The 20,587-nt window shown below is 40.8% G+C and overlaps 1 protein-coding gene across 7 annotated transcripts in view; it reads left to right on the top strand.

Moving 5' to 3' along the window:
* The window catches only part of LOC128741210 (A disintegrin and metalloproteinase with thrombospondin motifs 1), a 540,214-nt gene that overhangs the window by 368,424 nt on the left and 151,203 nt on the right, over positions 1–20,587 (top strand). For all 7 annotated transcript variants that reach the window (XR_008412203.1, XM_053836850.1, XM_053836847.1 and 4 more), the window contains one exon: positions 5,827–6,019. Coding sequence is in view for 6 of the 7 variants with exons in the window: in XM_053836850.1 (XP_053692825.1) it covers positions 5,827–6,019 (193 nt within the window). In the remaining variant the exon portion in view is untranslated. The remainder of the gene's footprint in view (positions 1–5,826; positions 6,020–20,587) is intronic.

The following is a 20,587-nucleotide window of genomic DNA, read 5'->3' as shown; positions in this document are numbered from 1 at the left end:
TGATCATCAGCATTGTAGAAGTGCGACTGTTGAGCGTAGTATTCGTAGTCAGGCTTCACAGTATGCAGCAGGACATGCCAGCATTGTCCCATCTCGTAGAAGTAAGTGTAGCTATCGAAGGTGTCAACGTATTTGCTGGAAACAGCGCAGGAAGCTGAAATAATCAAAACAAATATGAGCTAATACCACTCCAAAGTTAGTTCAAAATAGACTTACGATAGTATTTTCCACGGTAGGCATAGGTTCCCACACGTTCGTAGAAATACATATCGGGATGAACGGCAGCGAAGTAACGAGCGAAGTAGTTTTCGAAAGGATGATTCTTGATCTCAAAGGCGTATTCCGGAGCATAGAACGAAGCGTTGAAGTAATCTCCATAAGGAGCCATCTCGAAATCAAACTGGAATTGGTTGTTCTTTCCTTTGTAGAAGTAGTTCGGCTTGAAGTACGGGAAGGTGAAGTATTGCAGATAATCACCAAAGAAGTAGGACATATTCTTGACGCTTGAGCTAACATCCTTGAATTCGAAGTTGAACCGATATTGATCGAAATAGCTGGCCTGTTCAGTAGCATTCTGGCATTCACGAAGCTGATAGTATCCACGATCCATCTGGTCCTTGCATTGCTTGCCAACATCGGAAATACGCAGATAGTGACGGTATTCATCGGATTGGTGCATTTTACCCTTCATTGTGATCTGAGCTCCTCCCTGGCAACGTTCGCCAAAAGCGAAATCATAACGCATCGAAGAATCGGCGAAGAACTCCAGAGCATGCAAGAAGTTCAGTTTTGGAACGTTCGGGAATTCATGCTGAGCGGTGAAGCACATCTGGAATTGTTTTCCACTGTAAGGCATTCCGAAGAAGCTGTTGCTTGACTGGAAGAACGGACTGCCCGAGAAGAAGAACAAGAAGCGAGACTTCTCGTCAACTGGGCTATCGGCGTAAGCGGTGGTGAAGACGAATTCGCTCTTCTGTTGGTGACCTTCAAAGCTGAATCCAAAATCGAAAACTGAAACATCGCTGTTTCGGATACCGGCGGCGGCATTCTTGATGAACTGCTCCTGACGACGCTGACTGCCAGCCGAGAACACGAAGGGTTGAGCATAGTTGTACTCGTTATAGTATCCAGAGTAAGCGTGACGTCCCTTCGGGTGCTTGATATCGGAATCCTGGAAGTCCTGATCGAAATCGCCCTCCTTGTAGTGAACAACCAGCTTCATAGTCTTAGCGGCGGAGCGCTGGGCATCGTAGTAGACATTGAATTGATGGTAGTGATAGGTTTGAGCGGCGAACGGATAGACCAGAGCAGACACGAAGTCATGTTCTTGGACCAATTCCCAAACACGACCAAAGTTGAGGAAGTCGTAGTCGTACTTGGCATGCACTCTCAAAGCGACTCCGGTGAGCTGATCTCCAAAGGTGTGCTGGAAAGTCTTGGTGGAATGTTCTTGATCATGAACAATCTTGGCATTCGGGCTTTCAGCAATTGGGCGAATATCGGTGATGTCCTTGTATCCAGTGTACGGCCATGAGCTCAGATGGAACATCAATTTGTCTTCCTTGGGTTCCTGCAGTTGGAATGCAGCTTCATATTGATCGTTCTCGAAATCAAAGTCGAAATCACAGCTCAACGGAACGTATCCTTGAACCTTCTTCTGATAACCGGCAATGTAGCGTTGGTGATCGAACGGAGTCACAAATCCAACCTTGGCATCGATTAAGCGATGGTAGACCAGGTTTACATCGACTGATCCATTGAGAACACGTGGCCAGTGGATGAAGTCGTCGTTTTCAGTTTCTGGTTGACCGGCGGGTTTTTCGTAGAAAGACGGGTGCGGCTTGAGAGTTGCTTCCGTTTCGACCTTGACGACGGTTGGAGTTTTCAGGGTGTAAACAAATGGCAAACCAGATACCAACGGGAAAGCCAGTGTGACAACTTGATCCTGATAGAACTTGGTCATGTTGAAGGTCATGCCATCTTCCAGATCTTCAAAGATTTCCTTCATCTGACGAGGGATGTTTTCAATGGTTTGGTTATTGAAAGCGAAGAAGTAGTCTCCGTTAAACAGTCTGGTCATGATTTGTCCTTCCAGTTCGTTGGCTTCCTTGGGGTCGATGTTCAGCAGCTTAGCAATGCGAGTGGTCGACCACTTCTGGGGTTCCTTCTCGCTAAACTCGTTCTGGCCCTTGCTGTATTTCTGATAATAATCGCTTTGTGGTCCGTGAGATTTGAAGTACTTTTCGAAGTATTCGTGCTTCTTGCCTGGGAACTGTTTGTAATACTTGTAGTAGTAATCGGCAGATTTGTAATAATTCTTGGAGTTCGGGAAATCGTATTGCTTGTCCAGGAGATCGAAGAAAGATTCCATGCTCGAGACCAGGTAGTAGATGGAAGTGTAACGCTTCAGACCACCGAAGTTGTGGTGCAGATGGTAGAAGAAACCGCTTGGGATGAAATGATCATCAGAGGCGATTTGATCCAAATGCAGACGGTAAGAAAGGTCCAAGTTTTCCAAAGCGTAATCGCGGATGTAAGAGGAAGAATACTGATAACTGAAGACGCGAGGGCTCAGTAGTTTAACAGCGGCCTTGGCATCCTTGGCGAATTCACTGTAGTATCCTTCGAACTCATAGGCCTTAGAGGCGTATTCCAGAGTGCTCTTAACAGCGGCACGGACATACATGCTAGGGTCGTAATGGGTGAACTCAGCCATGCGTTGAAGCATCTCTGCTGATGGTTTGGTGCGGATCAACAGGTGAACAGCAGCGCATCGGATCTGGTGGACTTCACCAGTATTTTGATAGACTTTGTACAGAATGGAGCGAGCCAACTTGGGGTAATTTTCTGCCAGTTCATCCAAAGCAACAACCATAGCGAGACGTTGGTAGTCACTGACACGGATCTTGCCTTCCAAATAGGGTTCCAGTACGTTCAAGATTTCTGGATGGCCGAGGTTTCCTAGAGCACGCACAAAGACCTGAATTCTGATACTGTCGGCAGCGTTGACGGCTTCACGCAACTGATGAGCGAGCCACGGGACAACTTTGTGGGCGACAATTTTATAATCGGAATCAGCCAGGCGACCAAAGCTGTACACTGGGTAGTAATAGTAGGCCGAGCGGTTGCTAACGTGGGCTTGGTTGACGAATTTAGTGAAGGAGATGAGTGCGGTAGCGTTCAAGTGGTCTTGATGCTGAACGGTGTCGGAAGTCACCAACAGGAAGAACTCGTGCATCAGCGACTCAGTGGGATAACGGATGGATTGTGGCAGAGTGGCAATAACACTGGCGGCTTCTGGGCCACGCAGTTTCTTCTCTTCGATGTATTCCTTAACGACCTTGAAAGCTGGTGGAGTTCCGGCTTCGGCCAAAGCATCACGGAAAGTGTTCCAAGCATCAACACGTTTGGCAAACTTCTCGCTTTGGTTGTTTCCCTCCTTGCGTTCCTTCTGTGAAACGAAGAATTTCTGGGCGGCGTCGTAGATTTCCTGGTAGTTCAGGGTGCGAATGAACCGGCATAGAATGTTGAATTTGCTCAAAGTGTTGGACTTTGGCAGGCTGGATGGATCCTGCAGTTCATCGGCAATTTCTTGTACCAGCTTGTAGATATCTCGTGCTCCATCGACGTTGCGAGCATACTGGAAATTGTATCCCTTGTATCCGGTGAAGTACGGCAAGAATGGAGTTTGCGGGTATTCCTTGAAGCTATCTGGCATTGGTTGGTAGTAGGCTTCGTTGCTTTCTAGAGATTCCGAAGAGGATGACGACGAAGAGGAGGATGAAGAGGACGACGAAGACGATGATGAAGAAGATGCGTTGTGCTGACCTGGTTTGTGCTCACGGGATTCCGAAGAGCTGGACGAAGATGACGACGAGTCATCAGAGCTGCTAGAGTCGGATGAAGTGTCATTGTTGCGCTTCAAGCGGTACTGGTCCATCTTGTAAGCTTCGTAGTATTTCTTCTCCTTGCTGGCATTCAAGTCACGGCGAGCACGGTTTCCACGTTTCTCGACCTGTTCCAGTTTCTTGGCATGTCTTTCGACTGGGCTTACTTTATAGTTCTCTTCAGAGCTGGAGCTTGATGATGAGTTTGATTCCGATGAACTGGATGAGCTTGAAGACGATGAAGAGGAGGATGACGAAGACGAATCAGTCTCGTTTCCTGGGCGTACAGCGTTCTTCTTGTCGCTTGGTAGGTTGTAGCTGTAGACCAGATCAACGAATACCTGACGGTCGTCAGCTGGGCCTTCCGGAACTTGGTTGTATGGCGAGATGTTGTTCAGAGTTACGTTGACCTGAGAATAGACCATTGCCTTCTCTTTGTCGATCAGAGACGGAGCAACAACAACCTTGTTGATGGTGCTTGATGACTGAACGGTATAGTTGTACCAGTCACCGCTCAGGAATACTCGGGACACAGCAGATTTAGAGGCAACATTTCCCATTTGGTTGGTGTTTGGCTTGAAGTTGCTTTCACCGCTGAAACCGAAATGGAATCCCATGCGCTGCTCGCAATTGTCGAAGTTCTGGGTCTTCACAATCTCGAAGAAATATTGGCCTTCCTCACGGTAATCCGGTCGGGGAACGCATTCCTTGTTCGATTGGATGATGTACTGCGGTACGACATTGACGTCATATAAGGTTTCGCAATGGCCAGTGACAACGGGCTCCATGACCTTGTAGACACCGGTGAAGGTGTTGTTTTCCGGGAACTGGTTGTACTTGTAGTGGATTTTGTTGGTTCCATGGGTATCCAGTTGGAACTGACTGACCCAGGACTTCAAAATGTTGACCTCGTGGTTGGGTACGGTTTGCTCGACATACAGACCCTTGACGACTCCCTTGTGGTAACGGATTCCGAATGGACGGGAGCTCATTGGCAGTGGTTTGTACTTGAGGCCCAGCTCACGGAGTTCGGTACGGTATCCTCGCGGTAGACGATCGTTGAAGACCGCATACTCGGGATTTTTAACCGTGACAACCACGTATTCCGGATCCTTCGGGCGCATCACCAAGTGAGCACGCGAAACGATTCCGGTCCACTGATCGTCCAGATCGTGCAGAGCGGTCATGGTCTTGGAAGTAACATTGTAGACATACTGACGGTTGGGTTCCCAAGCGCCATATTCGAAGCCAGTTTTGTTCTCCGGTCGGTTGTAGTAGAACGAACTTTTGTACTCGTACTGATAGGCAGCACTGAGCCCCACTGTTAATAAATTAAGTGGAATAATTAGTTCCAGAACTGTTAGAATCGAATTCTGGAAAACTTACCCAGAGCGATGAGGACTATCTTAGCCAGCATCCTTGCGTCCCAGAGATTGAATTGCTTCCACTAACTCACCTGCTGAGCACAAACTGTGAAGTGTGATGATTCGATCCACTCGAGGGTATTTATATGAGTAGGAATGCTGATGTTCTGCATTTTGGTTCGTTATCAATAATGCAATCAGCGAAATTAATCAGTGTTTGGTGTGAAGCATCCTTTCTGTACACTATCGGTGGCCGTCTAGTATACTACACTATTGGTAATATTTAACTTCTTAATCATACAGATGTTTTTCTGCTGTAAATTTTTTGAACTGATTTTTTTTCGGAATACATTTTCCCTAATAAATAAGCCAAATGAGAGCCAGACTCCATGGTGGTCGGTGAAAAATACGCACAACTTTCAATCAAGTAGGCACTGCCCCGATGGTTAGAAACATATTTTTAGAGCTTGCCTGGTTACCAATATTTCTTTGTACACATTCTTAAGCTCCTAGCCGTAGATTTTTCATTTTGATTTGATTTTATTTTAATTCCAGTGTTGTTTTCTCTATTTCAGAAGGGACACATTCGCACCTCAAACGGTTCGTTTTTTATCGAACCGGTGGAGAAGTATTCCAACGAGGACACCAACATTTTGCACATTCTTTCGCGGGAACGCGCCGGTCAGATTCTCACCGTGGATGACGACGTGATAGAACCGGCGGAAAAGAACGCCGGCAGTAATTGCGCCCTGGATACCAAACAGGAAGGTAAGTGAATTGTCATTCTGTTCTGAAAAATCTGTTTCTGCTTGAGATGCTGTTCTATTGCAATTCCTTAAAATTGCACCTGCAATCCTCTCATAAATCGGTGATTCAGTAAGCGCGAAGCGCTCAAAGTTTCCATAAATTTCCACAAATAGCCACATTAGCTCGATTCGTGAGAAATCAGACATCATTTACCAAACCATTAAACATATTTTCAGATTAAGTAGCGCGTTTACTCAATAATCCACCGACGATCGTTTGAGTCAAATTCCTTAATCAGCTTACATACCACCTCACCACCAACCAAACCAGTAATTTGCCAATCCGGCAAACTACTACCGCGCTTGACGGGGACCGTTTTGCGAGCTGCCCCGAAGCCCACTCATTGATTGTAGCTTCGAACAGTTCATTTTTTTTTCTTCTACCCAATAACATATTTATTAGCTCTTGTCATTAATTGCATAAGACCCCACCGGACCCGATCCGCAGTTTTCGTTGAACTGTGCCATTGCAGTTCGATAGATAGTTTATTCACCGAACGACCGGTGGACGTTTGACACTCTGGCAGTATGTACTTCTCCAATAATTCAGTCGTTCTACAGACTACAGGTACAGAGGGTTTGCGGGGAAAAGATTGCTGAAATTTATGAACTGCAAAAGTGCTTGGTTTTTTTTTATTTTGCAGTATACACGTGGTACGAAATTTATTGCAAGAGGCCAAAAGTTCACCACCGAATGAGCTGCGTTTAAGAGTTGTTTGCGTACAAATTGTGTGTGTACATTTAAACCCCTTGGGCCACCTTCGAGGGCCCTATTAGCCGTCTGTCTGAAGTGTCTGAACCGGCTTGTGACAACGTACACGTTAATGTCCAGTCGATCAGCTGTTTATACCGAACCGGCATAAACCCACCCGGCGGGGCTTTGAATAACGGGAGGGGTCAATTCGCTTTAGGCCTACCAATAAAAGCGTTTGTCGTTCCGTCGACGGGCAACTGTCGGTATCGATGTCGCCGACGGTATTATCAAAATATTTACGCGCTAACGGTTTGCAGCGAGACTTCGAATGCGATTTACTCCCCTGAACCAGTGAACTGGAAATTGGAAACTCGTAATGTGCCCTGTCGATGATCGATGATCCGTACTAAGAGTGTGTTTTGACAAGCTGGCGATTAATCGCTGTCTGTGGCTTTAAGTCGTTCGCGAGTATGATCCGGATGTGGTTGGGAATCAATCAAGTTCTAGCTTAGAATTTCTAAGGCGAACATCAGCGACAAAGTTCTACTCGGTGATCCCAAGAAAGATCATTCGGTATTTTGCAACACAATTAACCCACTTGTATAAACAATTTACATTAGCACTGCAAATTGCAGTTTAATGAACTTCTGATCGGATAACGATCGTTTCATTTTAATATTTACAAAACAATCCAAACCGCTCCAGCGGATAGTTTCATAACATGAATCGATCTGTGAGGAGGGCAATCCTTATCGCAAGTTTCGCTAGCCACCTGGGAGACAGTCAAGCTTACAGCTGATTCGGTTATCGCTGACTGCACATCCGCTCAGTTGTGAATGAAAGCTTTTTTCTTCCTGACTAAGGGGTTGTCGTCAGCAGCAGCGTGCTCTTTCATGCCATGGCATCTATTCAGTTTTGATAAGGTGAATCTAGTTTTTGTTCCAGCTTAATGATGTGATGCAGGACGTTGCAACAAAGTATTACAATGTCAATTGGCAGGTGGGAAATACTATACAGGAAAATAATATACTGACGTTGAACATGAAGTGTTATTTTTGGATTGTTGAACTTCAACGAAACATCAAGCTTCCTGACTCCTCGCATTAAAATTAGATTAGAATTAGACCAAAAATGTAAATGTTCAAGAAGATTGAGTTTGTCGGGCATAACTGTAGCACAACAAAAACGCTATTGCAAATATTTTGTCATATTTCCAAACAAAAATACCGGCAGATTAGGTTAAACACCTTAGACTTTCGGGTACAACTGGATTTAGAATCAAGGTTGAAATTAGACGCGAAATTAGATTTGGAACTGGACTTTAAATTAAAACTGATTTCGGACTTGAAATCGGTCTTGACACCTGGCATTAAATTAGAATTTGGAGCAGTTTGGACTTCAAGCTTTATTTCAAATTGAACTGTAAATTAGTCTAAAAATTGTATTTGAACATAGACTTAACTTTGGAGTAGTTTGGATTGAACATTTTACTTGAAATTAGCCATTGAATTGGACTTAAAACAGAGTTTGAAGTTTTTAATAGAAATTGGACCTAAAGTTTTATTTGAAATTGGAATTGAATTAGACTTGAAATTGAAACTGGACATCAATTTTGATTTGAAATTATGCTCAAAATTGATCTTAAATTTTAAATTGAAATTGGATGTAAATTGGACTTAAATTACCGCCCAGTTAGCTTCAAGGTACGATGCTGGTCTAACGAGCCAGTCGTCGTATGTTCGAATCTCGGCTAGACGGTGCTACTAGGTAGAGTCAGTAGGATATCTGCAATAGTCCCGTAACTGTCCTGTACTCTAACAGCGGGCTCTGAAGTCTGTCGATAACGAAGTGTCAAGTCTTAGTAAGACATTTAAGCCCAAGGCTTTTTTTTATTTGAATTGGACTTGAGATTAGACTTAGAAGTACATTTGAAATTAGACTTGAAATTAGAATTCAAATTTTATGAGAAATTAGACTCGAAATCAGAGTTTAAATTTGACTTAAATTTTAAATTAGATTAGACTTGAAATTTTGCTTAAAATCGGACATGCAATTGGACTTGAAATTAAACTTGACTTCGTCAATAAGAACTAAATCGCGAGGAGTATTGAGCAAGTCAGCAATTTTTTTCTGGGCAAATACCTAGGACTAAGGTTCAACGCATTTGGTTTTCTACAAAAACAAAACATACAATGCAATCTAACAAACAAACCTTTGACATTTGGACATTTGGACATGAACACGAAATTAGAAACAAAGTTTTACTTCAAATTAAGATTGACATGTGTCGTGTTACTCTCTCACACGTTTAACCTCTTTTCTGTTCCGCTGTTTCTCTTTTCCTGTCTCGTTTTTCCCCTTTCTGGTTCAATTATTCTTCTTTTCTGTGCCGTTTTCTTCGTCTTTGCTCTTACTTTATTTCTTTAACCTTCCGTTTTTTTCCTTCTCTTTCGCTTTTCTTTTTTCTGTCCCTTGCTATATGTTTCATTATTCCGTTTCTGTTCCACATGTTCTTATTTTCAGTTCTGTATTTTCTTATTTTCAGTTGCCTCTTGTTTTTCGCTATTCTTGTTTAATAGCTTTTCTTCCGTTTTCTCACTTTTTGTTTAGCTTTTGTTTTATTCTAACTCTCTTCCCCGTTTATAATCTTCGTCTGTTCCGTTTTTTCTCTTTTAGATGCTCCGATTTTCCTTTTTCCTGTCACTTTTTTCTGATTTTGGCTCCCTTTTTACATTTGTTCTCCAGTTTTCTTTGATGCGCTATTACCGTTTCTATCCCGTTTTCTCGTCCTATTCCCATTTCTCATTCCTATTTCATCAATTTTTCTCCCCTGTTATATACCGTTTAACCGCTTTTACCCATTTTCCTTGTTTTCTCTATAGTTTTTATGTTCTTTCTCTTTGCTATTCTTTACTTTTTTTTTCATGTTTGGACTCATCACTACGACCAGTATAGTTGATCTATTGTGATATCGCCCGGGTGTTTGCTGTATAAACCTGCACTGCATTTCTTTTTGCTATAATCGCTATTGAATGAGCGATATGCATATTAAATTTTATGCGTGCTTGTGTGTATTGGGGTTTACCCTTCCTTCAAAGCTTGATCTACTTTACCCACTTATTCCTCGCTGCCAGTTACTATCCCATATTATAGCCGTCCCTAGCGAGGACTCATTCATACCTCTGACCAGTACACTTAACTATAGGAGGGACATTTGCACTGTCAAGAGGCTTCAGAGGGTAAATATAGAATTCAGCATGAAGGAAATGGAGGGGCCTGAGAATTAACCCATGCTAAAGTCACTTGACAACGAATGGCTTGATTCTACTAAGATTCGAACCCACGACCACTCGCTTGTCAAAGCAGATTCGTTAACCTTGCGGCTACGGAGCCCCCCTTATTCTTTACTTACTTGGGGTTCCATGTTTTCCATTTTCTTTTTCTTGTCTCGTTTTGTCACTTCTTTTCTGGTTTTCCCACCTATTCTGTCTCATATTTGCCGTTTTTCTATCCCATCTTCCCTCTACTTTTCTAGTTTTCCTTTTTTTTCGTTTCCCATTTTTCCTTTTTGCTGCCCGCTGCTTTCATTGTTCTGTTATTCAGTCCAAATTCTTTTCTGTTCCGTGTTTTGTTTTGTTTTTCTTCAATTTCCAGGCCATTTTTACCTCTTTTTTTGTTGTTCTGTTAATTTTCTATTTTTTATTTTTGTCCGTTCCATTCTTCCTCTTATTATGTCCTGCTCCTTCTCCTTTCTATCACGTATTGTTCACGTCGTTCCATTGCGTTTGTTGTCCGTTTTCATTTATCATCTTAATTTTCCTCTTTTGTTGACTCGTTTCTCAATTTTCCTGTTCCCGTATTATTTCCTTTTCTTTTCCTCCATTTCTGTCTCATTTTTTCCCTTTTTTGTTCCATTTTTCCTCTTTTTGTCTCGTTTTTTCTGCCCCGTGGTTTCTGTTTTATTGTTCCATTTTCCTATGTTTTCTGTTCCAGTTTCCATAAGAAAAATAATTGCAGTCTTGTTTTTCCTCTTTCTCATTTTTTTATTTTCTTTTCCGTTTTCCGTCTTTTGTCTTCCATTTTCCTCTTTTCGTTTTTAGCTGTCTAAACTATCCTCCTCATTTTTCGTTTTCTACTGTTCCTCTTTGAGATGCTCAATTTTCTTTTCTGTTCTGTCACGTATATTCTGTATTTGGCTCCATTTTTTGCTTTGTTTTCGTCAGTTTCTCACCAGTTTACCTATTTCTTTGAAACGTTTTTACTGTTTCTCGTCCCATTCCCATCTTGTCCCATTTTCTCTCTGTTATATTCCGTTTTCCTCGTTTCCTCAATCTTGCTATTATTCTTTACAGTTTTGGTTTCCAACCTATTCTGTCTAATTTTGTGTCTTTTTTTTCCTTTTTCCTGCCCACTGCTTCCACTTTTTTTTCTTTTCCTAAGCTGCTCTTCAGTACTAACTTTTCTCTTATTTTTCTCTTTTATGTTCCGTTTTTTGTCTTTTTTCCCCTTTTTGCTGTCTCCATATTTTTTTATTTTAATCTATTCCGGTCTTTGTCTTATTATGTCCTGCTCTAACTCCCCATTTTCTTTATCGTTCCTTCATTTTTCTAATGTCTTCCGTTTTTCCCCTCTTTTTTTATTCAGTCTATATTTTTTTCCTTGTTTTCCCCGCCCGTTTTCCACTGTTCCACTTTTTTCTCTTTTTACGTCCCTTTCTCCCTCTCATTGCATGTTGAATTTTCTTTGCTTTTTATTTTTTCCATTCCAGTTTTTCTTCTTTTTCTCTTTCGTTTTTTCCCTCTTTTTCTATCAGTTTGTCCAGTTTTTGTCACGTTTTCCCATGTTATCCGTTTTTCCTCTTTTAGATGCTTCCTTTTCCATTGTTTTTGTCACCATTATGCTGTTTTTATCTCCCTTTTTCCCTTTGTTTTCCGGTTTTTTTAACTCTCGTTTTTTGCGAATTACTTTTTCTTTTTTCTGACCCATTTTCTCGTCATATTCCCAGTTTGTCCAAACTTTCTCTCTTGTTATATCTCGTGTGACCCCTTTTTCTCTTGGGTTTTCTTTTCTCTTTCGCTATTCTTCTTTTCTTTTTCTTGTCTTGTTTTCTCTCTTCTTCGTTTTTGTTCTCTTCTCTTTTTTCCACAAATTCTAACTCGTTTTTTCCTTTTTCTATTCCTTTATTTTTCTTCTCTTTATTTTTCTCATTTCCCAGCTTTTCTTTTTCTTCTCACAGCTACCGCTTTTGTTCCCTTTCCTGGTTTTCAGTCTTTTTTTTTTGCTTTTTTATTTTCTTTTCCATTTTTCGTCTTTTCGGAAAGAGGAAAAATCTTTTCATTTTCAGCTTTTTCAGCTTTTTTTCTAGCTCTCCATCTATTTTTATCGGTCCTGGTCAATAACGGAGTAGCAGCACACGGCCGGTATCCTATGTTTATGCCTTTTTTCTCTAACTCTCCATCTCGTTCGTTCGTTTTCTACTGTTGCGTTTTTCCTCTTATAGATACTACATTTTATTTGTCACGTTTATTCTATTTTTGGCTCCGTTTTCCCTATGTTTTCCGACTTTCGTGTTTTATCTCCCGTTTTCATAATTTTCTCTCCTGTTTCTTTTCGTTTTGTTCTGTCCCATGTCCTCGTTCCATTCCGATATTGTCCCATCTTTCTCTCCGTTATATCCCGTTCTCCTATATCGGTTTTCTTTTTTCTTTCTTCTCTCTCTCTCTCTCTCTCTCGCTATTCTTCTTTACGCACTTAGTTTCCCTTGTATTCTATTTTCTCTTTCTTGTCTCGTTTTCTCTTTTTTTCTTCTTTTTTCTATCCCATCTTTCCTTTATTTTTCTCGTTTTCCCTCTTTTTCTTTTTCCGTTTATCCTTTTGTCTGCCCACTGCTTCCATTTTCTTTTCTTCTGTCCTTATTTTCCTATTACTTTCCTCTTTTCTATTCCGTTTTTGTCTTCTATTTTCAATTTCAGGCCCCGTTTTGTTCTTTTTCAGTCTTGTGTTTTTTTGTTGTCCTGTAACTTCTTTTCCATATTTGTTTGCTTTTGTCTGTTTCGGTCTTTCTCTTATTATATCCTGTTTTACCTCCTTTTTGCTACATTCAGTTTTTCATTTTATCGCGTCTGTTTTATGTTTTAATTTTTTTTATGCCATTTTCCTCCTTTTCTGTTCTTGTTTCTCAATTTTCCTGCTCCCGCATCTTATTCTTTTCTTTTCCTCCTTTTCTATCCTATTTTTTCCTTTTTCATTCCGTTTTTCCCCCTTTTCTATCCAGTTTTTTTATTATTATAGTTACTTTAACCAGCTTGAGTTATTCGTAACTTCTGCGGGGTTGGGATTTGAACTCGGGTCCTCGGCGTGAGAGGCGTGAATGCTAACCGCTATGCCGGGACAGACCCCTCTATCCAGTTTGTCCTCATTTTATTTTTCGTTTTTTGTATCGGGCTTCCTTCTTTTTTCTTGTCTTCCATTCACTCTCTTTTTCTATCTATTCTACTCTTTTTACCTCTTTTTCCTCGTCTCCCATTTTTTTCTTTTCCTCTTTTTTTTTCTCTTTTCAAGTCGCTTGTTCTCTCCCATTGTATCTCGAAGCCTTTTTTTTCTTTTTCTCCTGCCCTTTTTTCATTTTTTTTTTTCCATTCCGTTTGTTCAGTTTTTGTCACGTTTTCCCCCGTGCTCTTTTTCGTTCTTTGTTCAAGAGCAACATCAAATGGACTAGCCTTAGATTCATCGGTAATTTACCTTACATTTTCATAAGAAACCGTTCGCTCGTGCAGCGCACTGTTTGGTTGATGAGATTCGAATTCAGGAAAAAGGAAACCCGAGTTTTTAGGCCATAAGTCAGGATAAACTAAAAATGTGAAAATTGCTGTTGAAAATTGTATAATTTTTAAACGAAAAGTTTAATTTTCTCCGCAAATATTGACGATAGCAAGTTGCTATATTCTAGAAAAGTATGTAATGTGACTGTTAGAAAATCTTTGCCGAACATGTCAAATGCGTATAAATACTGTAGAAAGAACTGTTGTCAAAAAATTGATTTTCATAAAGTCTCCAGAAAAATTGTTCTTTATCTCTAAAACTATAATAGCTAGAAGGTTACTTTCTTTGGCAAAGTTCTTTATAATAATCTTTTCAAAAATTTTGTAGAACTTTGTTTTCATGTATCTCTTACTGTTCAAAAAATAAATTTTTTATCTTACTTTTAGGGGGATTAATCAAATAATCGTTCATGCCATATGAAAGAGCTTTTAACGCTGAGAAATTTCTCTGAACATACTTAACCAGTATAATCAACCATTTCGGCGCAATTAAAAAAACGCGTGTTCTGATATCAATGGGACCACTGTGTGCCGGTAGGGTTCTTAAACAGAACGGATTTCATTACACAGTCGTGCGGCATCCTTGCGATGTAGCCGGCCCACCGTAGTCCCGCAATTTTCGCCAGGGGGACTTTAAACTGGAACAGTTTTAATGCAATTAAGTTACACTTTTCGGATTTAGATTGATTTTTCTCGGTTCCTCGAGCAAAATCAATCTAAATCCGAAAAAATAACGTTTCTTAAAATTTTAATGTGAAGGTGGGGCACGAGCCCCACCCACCCCTCAGTGTGCTCTAGCCTGGGCACGCCAGTGACCTGAATGTTAATTACCTATGAAAAATGCTCAGAATTGATAGACAGTAATGTATCAACATTGAGTTAAACGGATAGTTCCATATGCCTGCTTATTTCACTTAAACATGCTGCCGGCGCTTCCAGTTTCGAGGTTGAGGGAAGCGAGGGAAATGTTGTTTATGTACAAAATACGAAAAGAAGTTCCTAAATGAGAACCTAGCGGGACAACATAAATGATTTAGATAACATTTGAGCTCTTTCCGTGCAATTATTTGCAAATATTTTGCTGATTAGATAAATATGATTTAAGAAAGCTTATGAGTTTCTCAAAAAACGTTCTGTTTATGATTTATTTCAAATTTTAAAATACAAGACATAATGAAGGGTTACAGTTAATTACGAGTTCCTGTCGAATTCAAAGATTAGCGCAAGAGTCGAGTCTTTCATAAGTTTTGAGCAGTTGCTGGAATTCAGTTGACACACAGACAGTATGGAAAGCTTCTTTTTATTTCTATTAATAACTTCTAACACGTTGCCGAGCTTTTCTTTCTGGGTCTTGGCCTAGTTATGACTTTAATACGACTCTTTATGAGTTTAACAATCAAGTATGAAGTTTGACAATGAGTTTGAAAGGGGACTTGTTGGAACAAATTATTGATTTGTCAGTGCAACGAATTAACTTATAATGCCATTATTATAATAGTTACTCATATACAAGTGAGCGGTTCTACCTCAAATAAAGGAATCACTCATGCTGTATAATTGGTTTGATATTGTATTCATGGCAATTTTCTATACATTTTCATCAGCTGGTAATTCCAATTTCCAAAGAACACCGCAGTTTCTCGGTTCTATTCAAACCTGCAAAACAACTTTTCTATTATGCCCGCTTCAATCTTTGTACCAAGTACCAAGGCCGAACCTGTCAAACTGACTCACCCAGAGATTCCACGTCAGCTATTCCACACGTAGCAGTTACCATTGAACCGCACCGAAGGGCATGTCCTACGGTTACGGTAGACCAGATGCTCCCACACGATCCCGTATGGCCGGCTCAGTCACCCACCATAGGCAACAACGGGGCAAAGCATTCAAATAAAATCCACTCTATCGCATCGGCAGCGCACCTGAAAGGGGTCACCGGCGGGTCAACAGCCGTCCAACAGCTGGAAGCAATCACAAAACACATCAGCGCAAGCACGGCAGCAGCATAAATTGCTCAGCCGCTGCCGTCGAGTCTCGAAGCGGACAACTCGACGAAAGCATTATTGCTTGCTTGTAAACACCTTTATTTAGAGATTTCCAATTGAGATACATTACTTACCTTCTGCACGACAAGCCACGGGGCCGGGTCCAGGGCTTGAAACAATAGTTTGATGTTAAAATTAATTAAATTCCTTCTACTAGAAGACTCACAGCACGACTCCCATTACAGCACTACAACATAGGGTGACAGGCCCGAGTAGCGGCCACTCACGCAGCCGTTTGAAACATTTCATAAACAAACTTCTTCTCCGGTTACAGCTTTGTTCCTGTACCATTTGAAGCCACACCGTCGTCGTTCGGCTGCTTATAAATGAATTAATTTATTTTCGATACAAAGCAGTGGAAAACATGTTGAAGATATTGGCGTACCATGGATCATGTCGGCGCGACTAGCTGCCGCTGCCTATGTGCCATGCCATGCCACACAGCATTCACCAAACGTTCCACCGGGGGAGCCTATTTGGAAACAATTTTACTGTTTTACAAGCGACCTAGCTCAACCGTTTCATGCCCAGTGCCAGTTTCTGATAAATTTTGCTTAAGCACGATAACCGGTCACCGTGGGGTGGCGCCGTTCTGGGTGGTTCACAACGGAACGTTCCACCGTTCAGGTACGTTATATTCTTCCAAGGTACGGTACCGTAGGAATTAGTGGAAAATCAACTCAATGGGGCAACCAACGACCAATAAGGCTTGTAAAAATGTTGCTAATTTTTATTGACCTCCTATTTTTTTCGCACACCTACCAACTGTTCAGCAATCATCGGATCCGCTGATTAATCGACGGATCTAGCCACAGCAAGCGAACAACGGCTAAATATGTAGGGGGCTAGAAGACCAACCCCATCCGCTTGGTTTTTTCTGCTAGTTTCCGGTTGATGATCAGTTTTATCAGTTTAATCCCTCTGGATTGGTTGTTAATTAATGCAGACTCATAAATATCGATTCCGTACGAAACCGACCGACCGACCGACCGACCATGCCGCACGCCATCTGTCGTTCCACGCGATTCACGGAAATCCGAGTGGCTATTTAGTTAGTTTTTGCTCTGCGATTTTCAGTCAGCTCTCGGGGTTCGTCACAAGCGAAACGCAAATGGGCAAGAAACGTTTGATGCGCCGCCCGTTTCGTCTTTCATTTCGTTTCGTTTCAGTAAGGTATGCGGCATGTAAATTGATCAATAAGTCATCCTAATTACGGTGAGATATATCACAGCCGGACGTGCCCAAAGGTTTTTGAAATGGAGAATAATCAGGCATTGGATTATCAGCGCTAGATTTTTGGCTTTTCATGTCGTGTAAATGGCTAATCAAGCTGATATCAATTTGTTTCCTATGATTGTAACACTTTGTGTCATTAGCTTAAATATTTTTTTTATCAAATCAGTAATGACTTGTGAAGTTCCAAGTGAAAATATGAACAAAATTATTTTCACTTATCGAAGCACAATGAACTCGTAACGTTACGCTTGGATTGGGTGGCAATTTTCGGGGACCTTTCAATAGACTGTCAGGAAAAAAATACGTTCATCAATCATAACCATTTACGGGCTACCTATTGGAATCGTCGTTCGAGTCAATCGGTCAATAATCGGTGAGTTCGGCATACTTTTGGTGCCCCGCTCGGTCGGGTGTGTGCTTTCAGCGTGGGGCATCCCGCAGCGAGTGTGATGAGATAAATTGTTCCAAATAACCCGCTTTGGGATTGTTAATCATGATTGATTGCCTTCTGTCAGCTGACCTAGGCTAACCGAAATTCGGTCGACGGTCTGGCACCTTATTAGAGGGTAATTACCCCGCTCTCACTCGAACGCGTTGGAAGTTGCTTGATCCATTGATCATTATCAATAAAGAAAATATTTCTTCTAATTTCGTAATAACTGAGAGTAGAGTTCTTTTTCGTTTCAATCAGCGGTATTAATGGTAAGTCCCAATCTCGCTACTTCCCATTTAAAAGGCCTAAATGCCTCTTCCACTGCTTTATGGTTGATTCCGATGATATCTATGACCTCCGCAAAACCAGTATGAGTCCCGTTCCTTTCGACATTTGCTCTTCGTATTGTACCTTCCAAGGCAATGTTGAATAGCAAGACAGAGAGTGCATCCCCTTGCTTCAGTCCATCCAACGTCACGAAAGCGGCTGAGGTCACACCCGCTATTCTGACGCTTGATCTTGACCCATCCAGTATCGCACGAATCAGCGTAATTAATTTAGTCCGGAATTCATATTTTAGCATTATCTACCATGGCTCATTTCGGTTGACTGAACCGTTCACCGCCTTAAAATCCACAAATAGACAATGAGTCTGCACGTAGTACTCCTGGAACTTGTCTAGTAACTGACGCAGATACCACAATAGATCAAATCGCAGTGGTCAAATCTTCCGACAAAAAAAACTAACGCAGAGTAAACAACATTTTTCAGTTCACTAATTGCCTTCTTAACCTCCTCCTGTGTTGGTGGCTCTACAGCTCTATGCCCTCCCTCACAATTCTTATCCTGTTTCTAATGATCTCCATGTTTACCTTTCCAGTAAACAATATGTCTGAAAGTGCTCCTTCCACCTGATTGCTACCGCCATGTTGTCAGTAAGCAGTAAGCACTATTTGCTGGCTTGTGAACTTGCGACTCCTGGCCTGGTTCTTCTCATCTGTCACTCTTTGGCACTCGGCAGCAAGCCAGCTGTTACGCTGTATTTCATGCGTCTTTCTACCACCAGAGATGCCCGATCTACGAATTTATTCATAATTCTATGGATTTAGGTTTCATAAACTTTACGGAAACTTAAACTTTATTCTTAAATAGGCGATATAAAAGTTACTTATTCTCCTTGGAGAAAGAACCGTACAGAAGAGTAAAGAGGGCTTACTTTAATGGACAGTACATTCAAAAGGGTAGATTGATCACGTTAATGCTCCCATGCTGTCAGTTCTACCCCTGGTAATATTCTTTTAATTGTCAGCCCATGGATTTACTGTGGACTACTGAACTACTGACAGTGTTTGTCTATCGCAGTTTCCTACCATTCAAAACAATTCATTCATGAATTGCAGTGCTGAATGATTGCTTGACTAACCTGTCAGTCAATTTTCTTGCTCTTGGCTGATATTTTAGATGTCAAAGTTTAGTTTTTCAAGTTGCCTGCTTTTTAAAATCAATCAAAACCGGCAGTTCAGAAGGAATGAATAATTCACATTTGATTTCATTGACTACAACAGACAGAGAACAACACGAACACGAACGCAAGTGATTCGCTCGAATCGTTGGTTTCAGATTGGCAATTCTGAGTTCATTTCATATGTACTAGAAACAGCAAAAAATGAGCAGTATTTCGCATCAATTCAGCATCAATGCTGCCACAACTACATACTGCTTACATACTGAGTACCGCCCAACAAACACCGAAGCTGAATTAAAATGTTACTGATTTGGTCACAGCTGATTTAACTCTGAATATAGGTGGTAGACGCTGAATAAATTGAAGTAAAGGCCTCTGTATTCTATAAGTGATTAAGCAGCCAACGAATGCGCTGTAAATCAGCTGCTTCACATAATAGTGTCACAAGCAGATTGGGCGCATCTTTAACCTCTCTACAACCCATCAATATTCTCAATATTTGTGCTATACTAACTGAATAAACGATTTGTCATCTTAATAAACAGCCCTCCCACGAAACATTTATGCGCTGATTAAATATTTTAGAAGCCATTATTATTCAGGTATAGCTGAATATGCATCGAATAAAATTTATGTAAACAATTCTACAATACTTATTCAGCCGAAATTGGAGAACTTATACAACCTATTTCGTTTGAGGCAGAAAAAACACTTGTTAAGCAATTATATCGCCCTTTATATAACCTCTGTGCGCCTTGTTTCCAGCTTTGCGCAAATTGGTTATTAAAAACCGCGCAAAAGCTTCTATTAAGCTAAATTGCAGCTTAGAAAGCCCGAAGCTTGATAAAATCACTAAATATACATGTTTAAGAGCTGAAAAAAGTTTTTAATTTCTAAAACTAAACCATAGTTCAACCACAGGTAGAATAGATTCAGCTATAAAAGCGTTTGATAAGCCTTAAATTGTTACTTGGGTAGCTGCTTTCAAAGCTGCAATGAAGCAACTTTTGCGTGTTTTGAAATAACCAATTTGCGCAATGCTGTCAATTCTATTTTTAGAACGAGAAATAGTTTTGCAATGCTTTTTCAGTCACTTAATCAACCTCTCATCAACCTTTATGCAGCCTAAAAATAATCTATTTTTAAATTTCAAAAATGGAACGCGTCAAATTTATTTTGCTTTGACGTCATAAGCTATATTTTAAATTTAGAATAACTTGAATTCGTATATGCAAGCTAATTAAAAATGCAAATCGTCATCTTTCGGGAATTGAACCACCATATTCTGAAATTAAAAACTTTCCTATTAAATTCTGCTATTTATATTTATTCGTGACAGATACGTATTTCGCCTACAATATGCAGGCTTCATCAGTGTCTGTTTTCGAAAAATCTTGTACACTGGATCGCCTTAAACCAACCCGTAAACAACAAGAGTAATTGCTGTTTACGAATTGGTTTAAGGCGATCCAAGCTGCATTAAGTAAGCACTCAAATGGTGTTTGACCAAGAGATGTTTAAGCTACTTTAAGTTTTTCCAACCCGGCTTTCCTCCAAAGCTGATAAACAAGCTAAATAGCGGATTTTTCTGCTGAACAATTCGCTTCTTAAAAGCCATAAACATAGAACCGTTTTACGGTTGCTTAAAGGTGTTAAAGTGGCTTTATAAACCAGTAGACGCTTTCATTAGGCTCACAGCTTTTAAACTTCTTTAAAGTATCTTATAGGTGTTAAAGTGGCTTTACAAACTAATACCAAGCTTACATTCGGTTCACATCACACATACTGTCAGATCATAGAGTTTCGCAATTCGACTGGCAGCAAAAATATGTCAGT

This window comes from Sabethes cyaneus, chromosome 3 (genome assembly GCF_943734655.1).
Source record: "Sabethes cyaneus chromosome 3, idSabCyanKW18_F2, whole genome shotgun sequence".
Taxonomy (NCBI): Eukaryota; Metazoa; Arthropoda; class Insecta; order Diptera; family Culicidae; genus Sabethes; species Sabethes cyaneus.
This window is presented reverse-complemented; position numbering and strand designations above follow the sequence as displayed.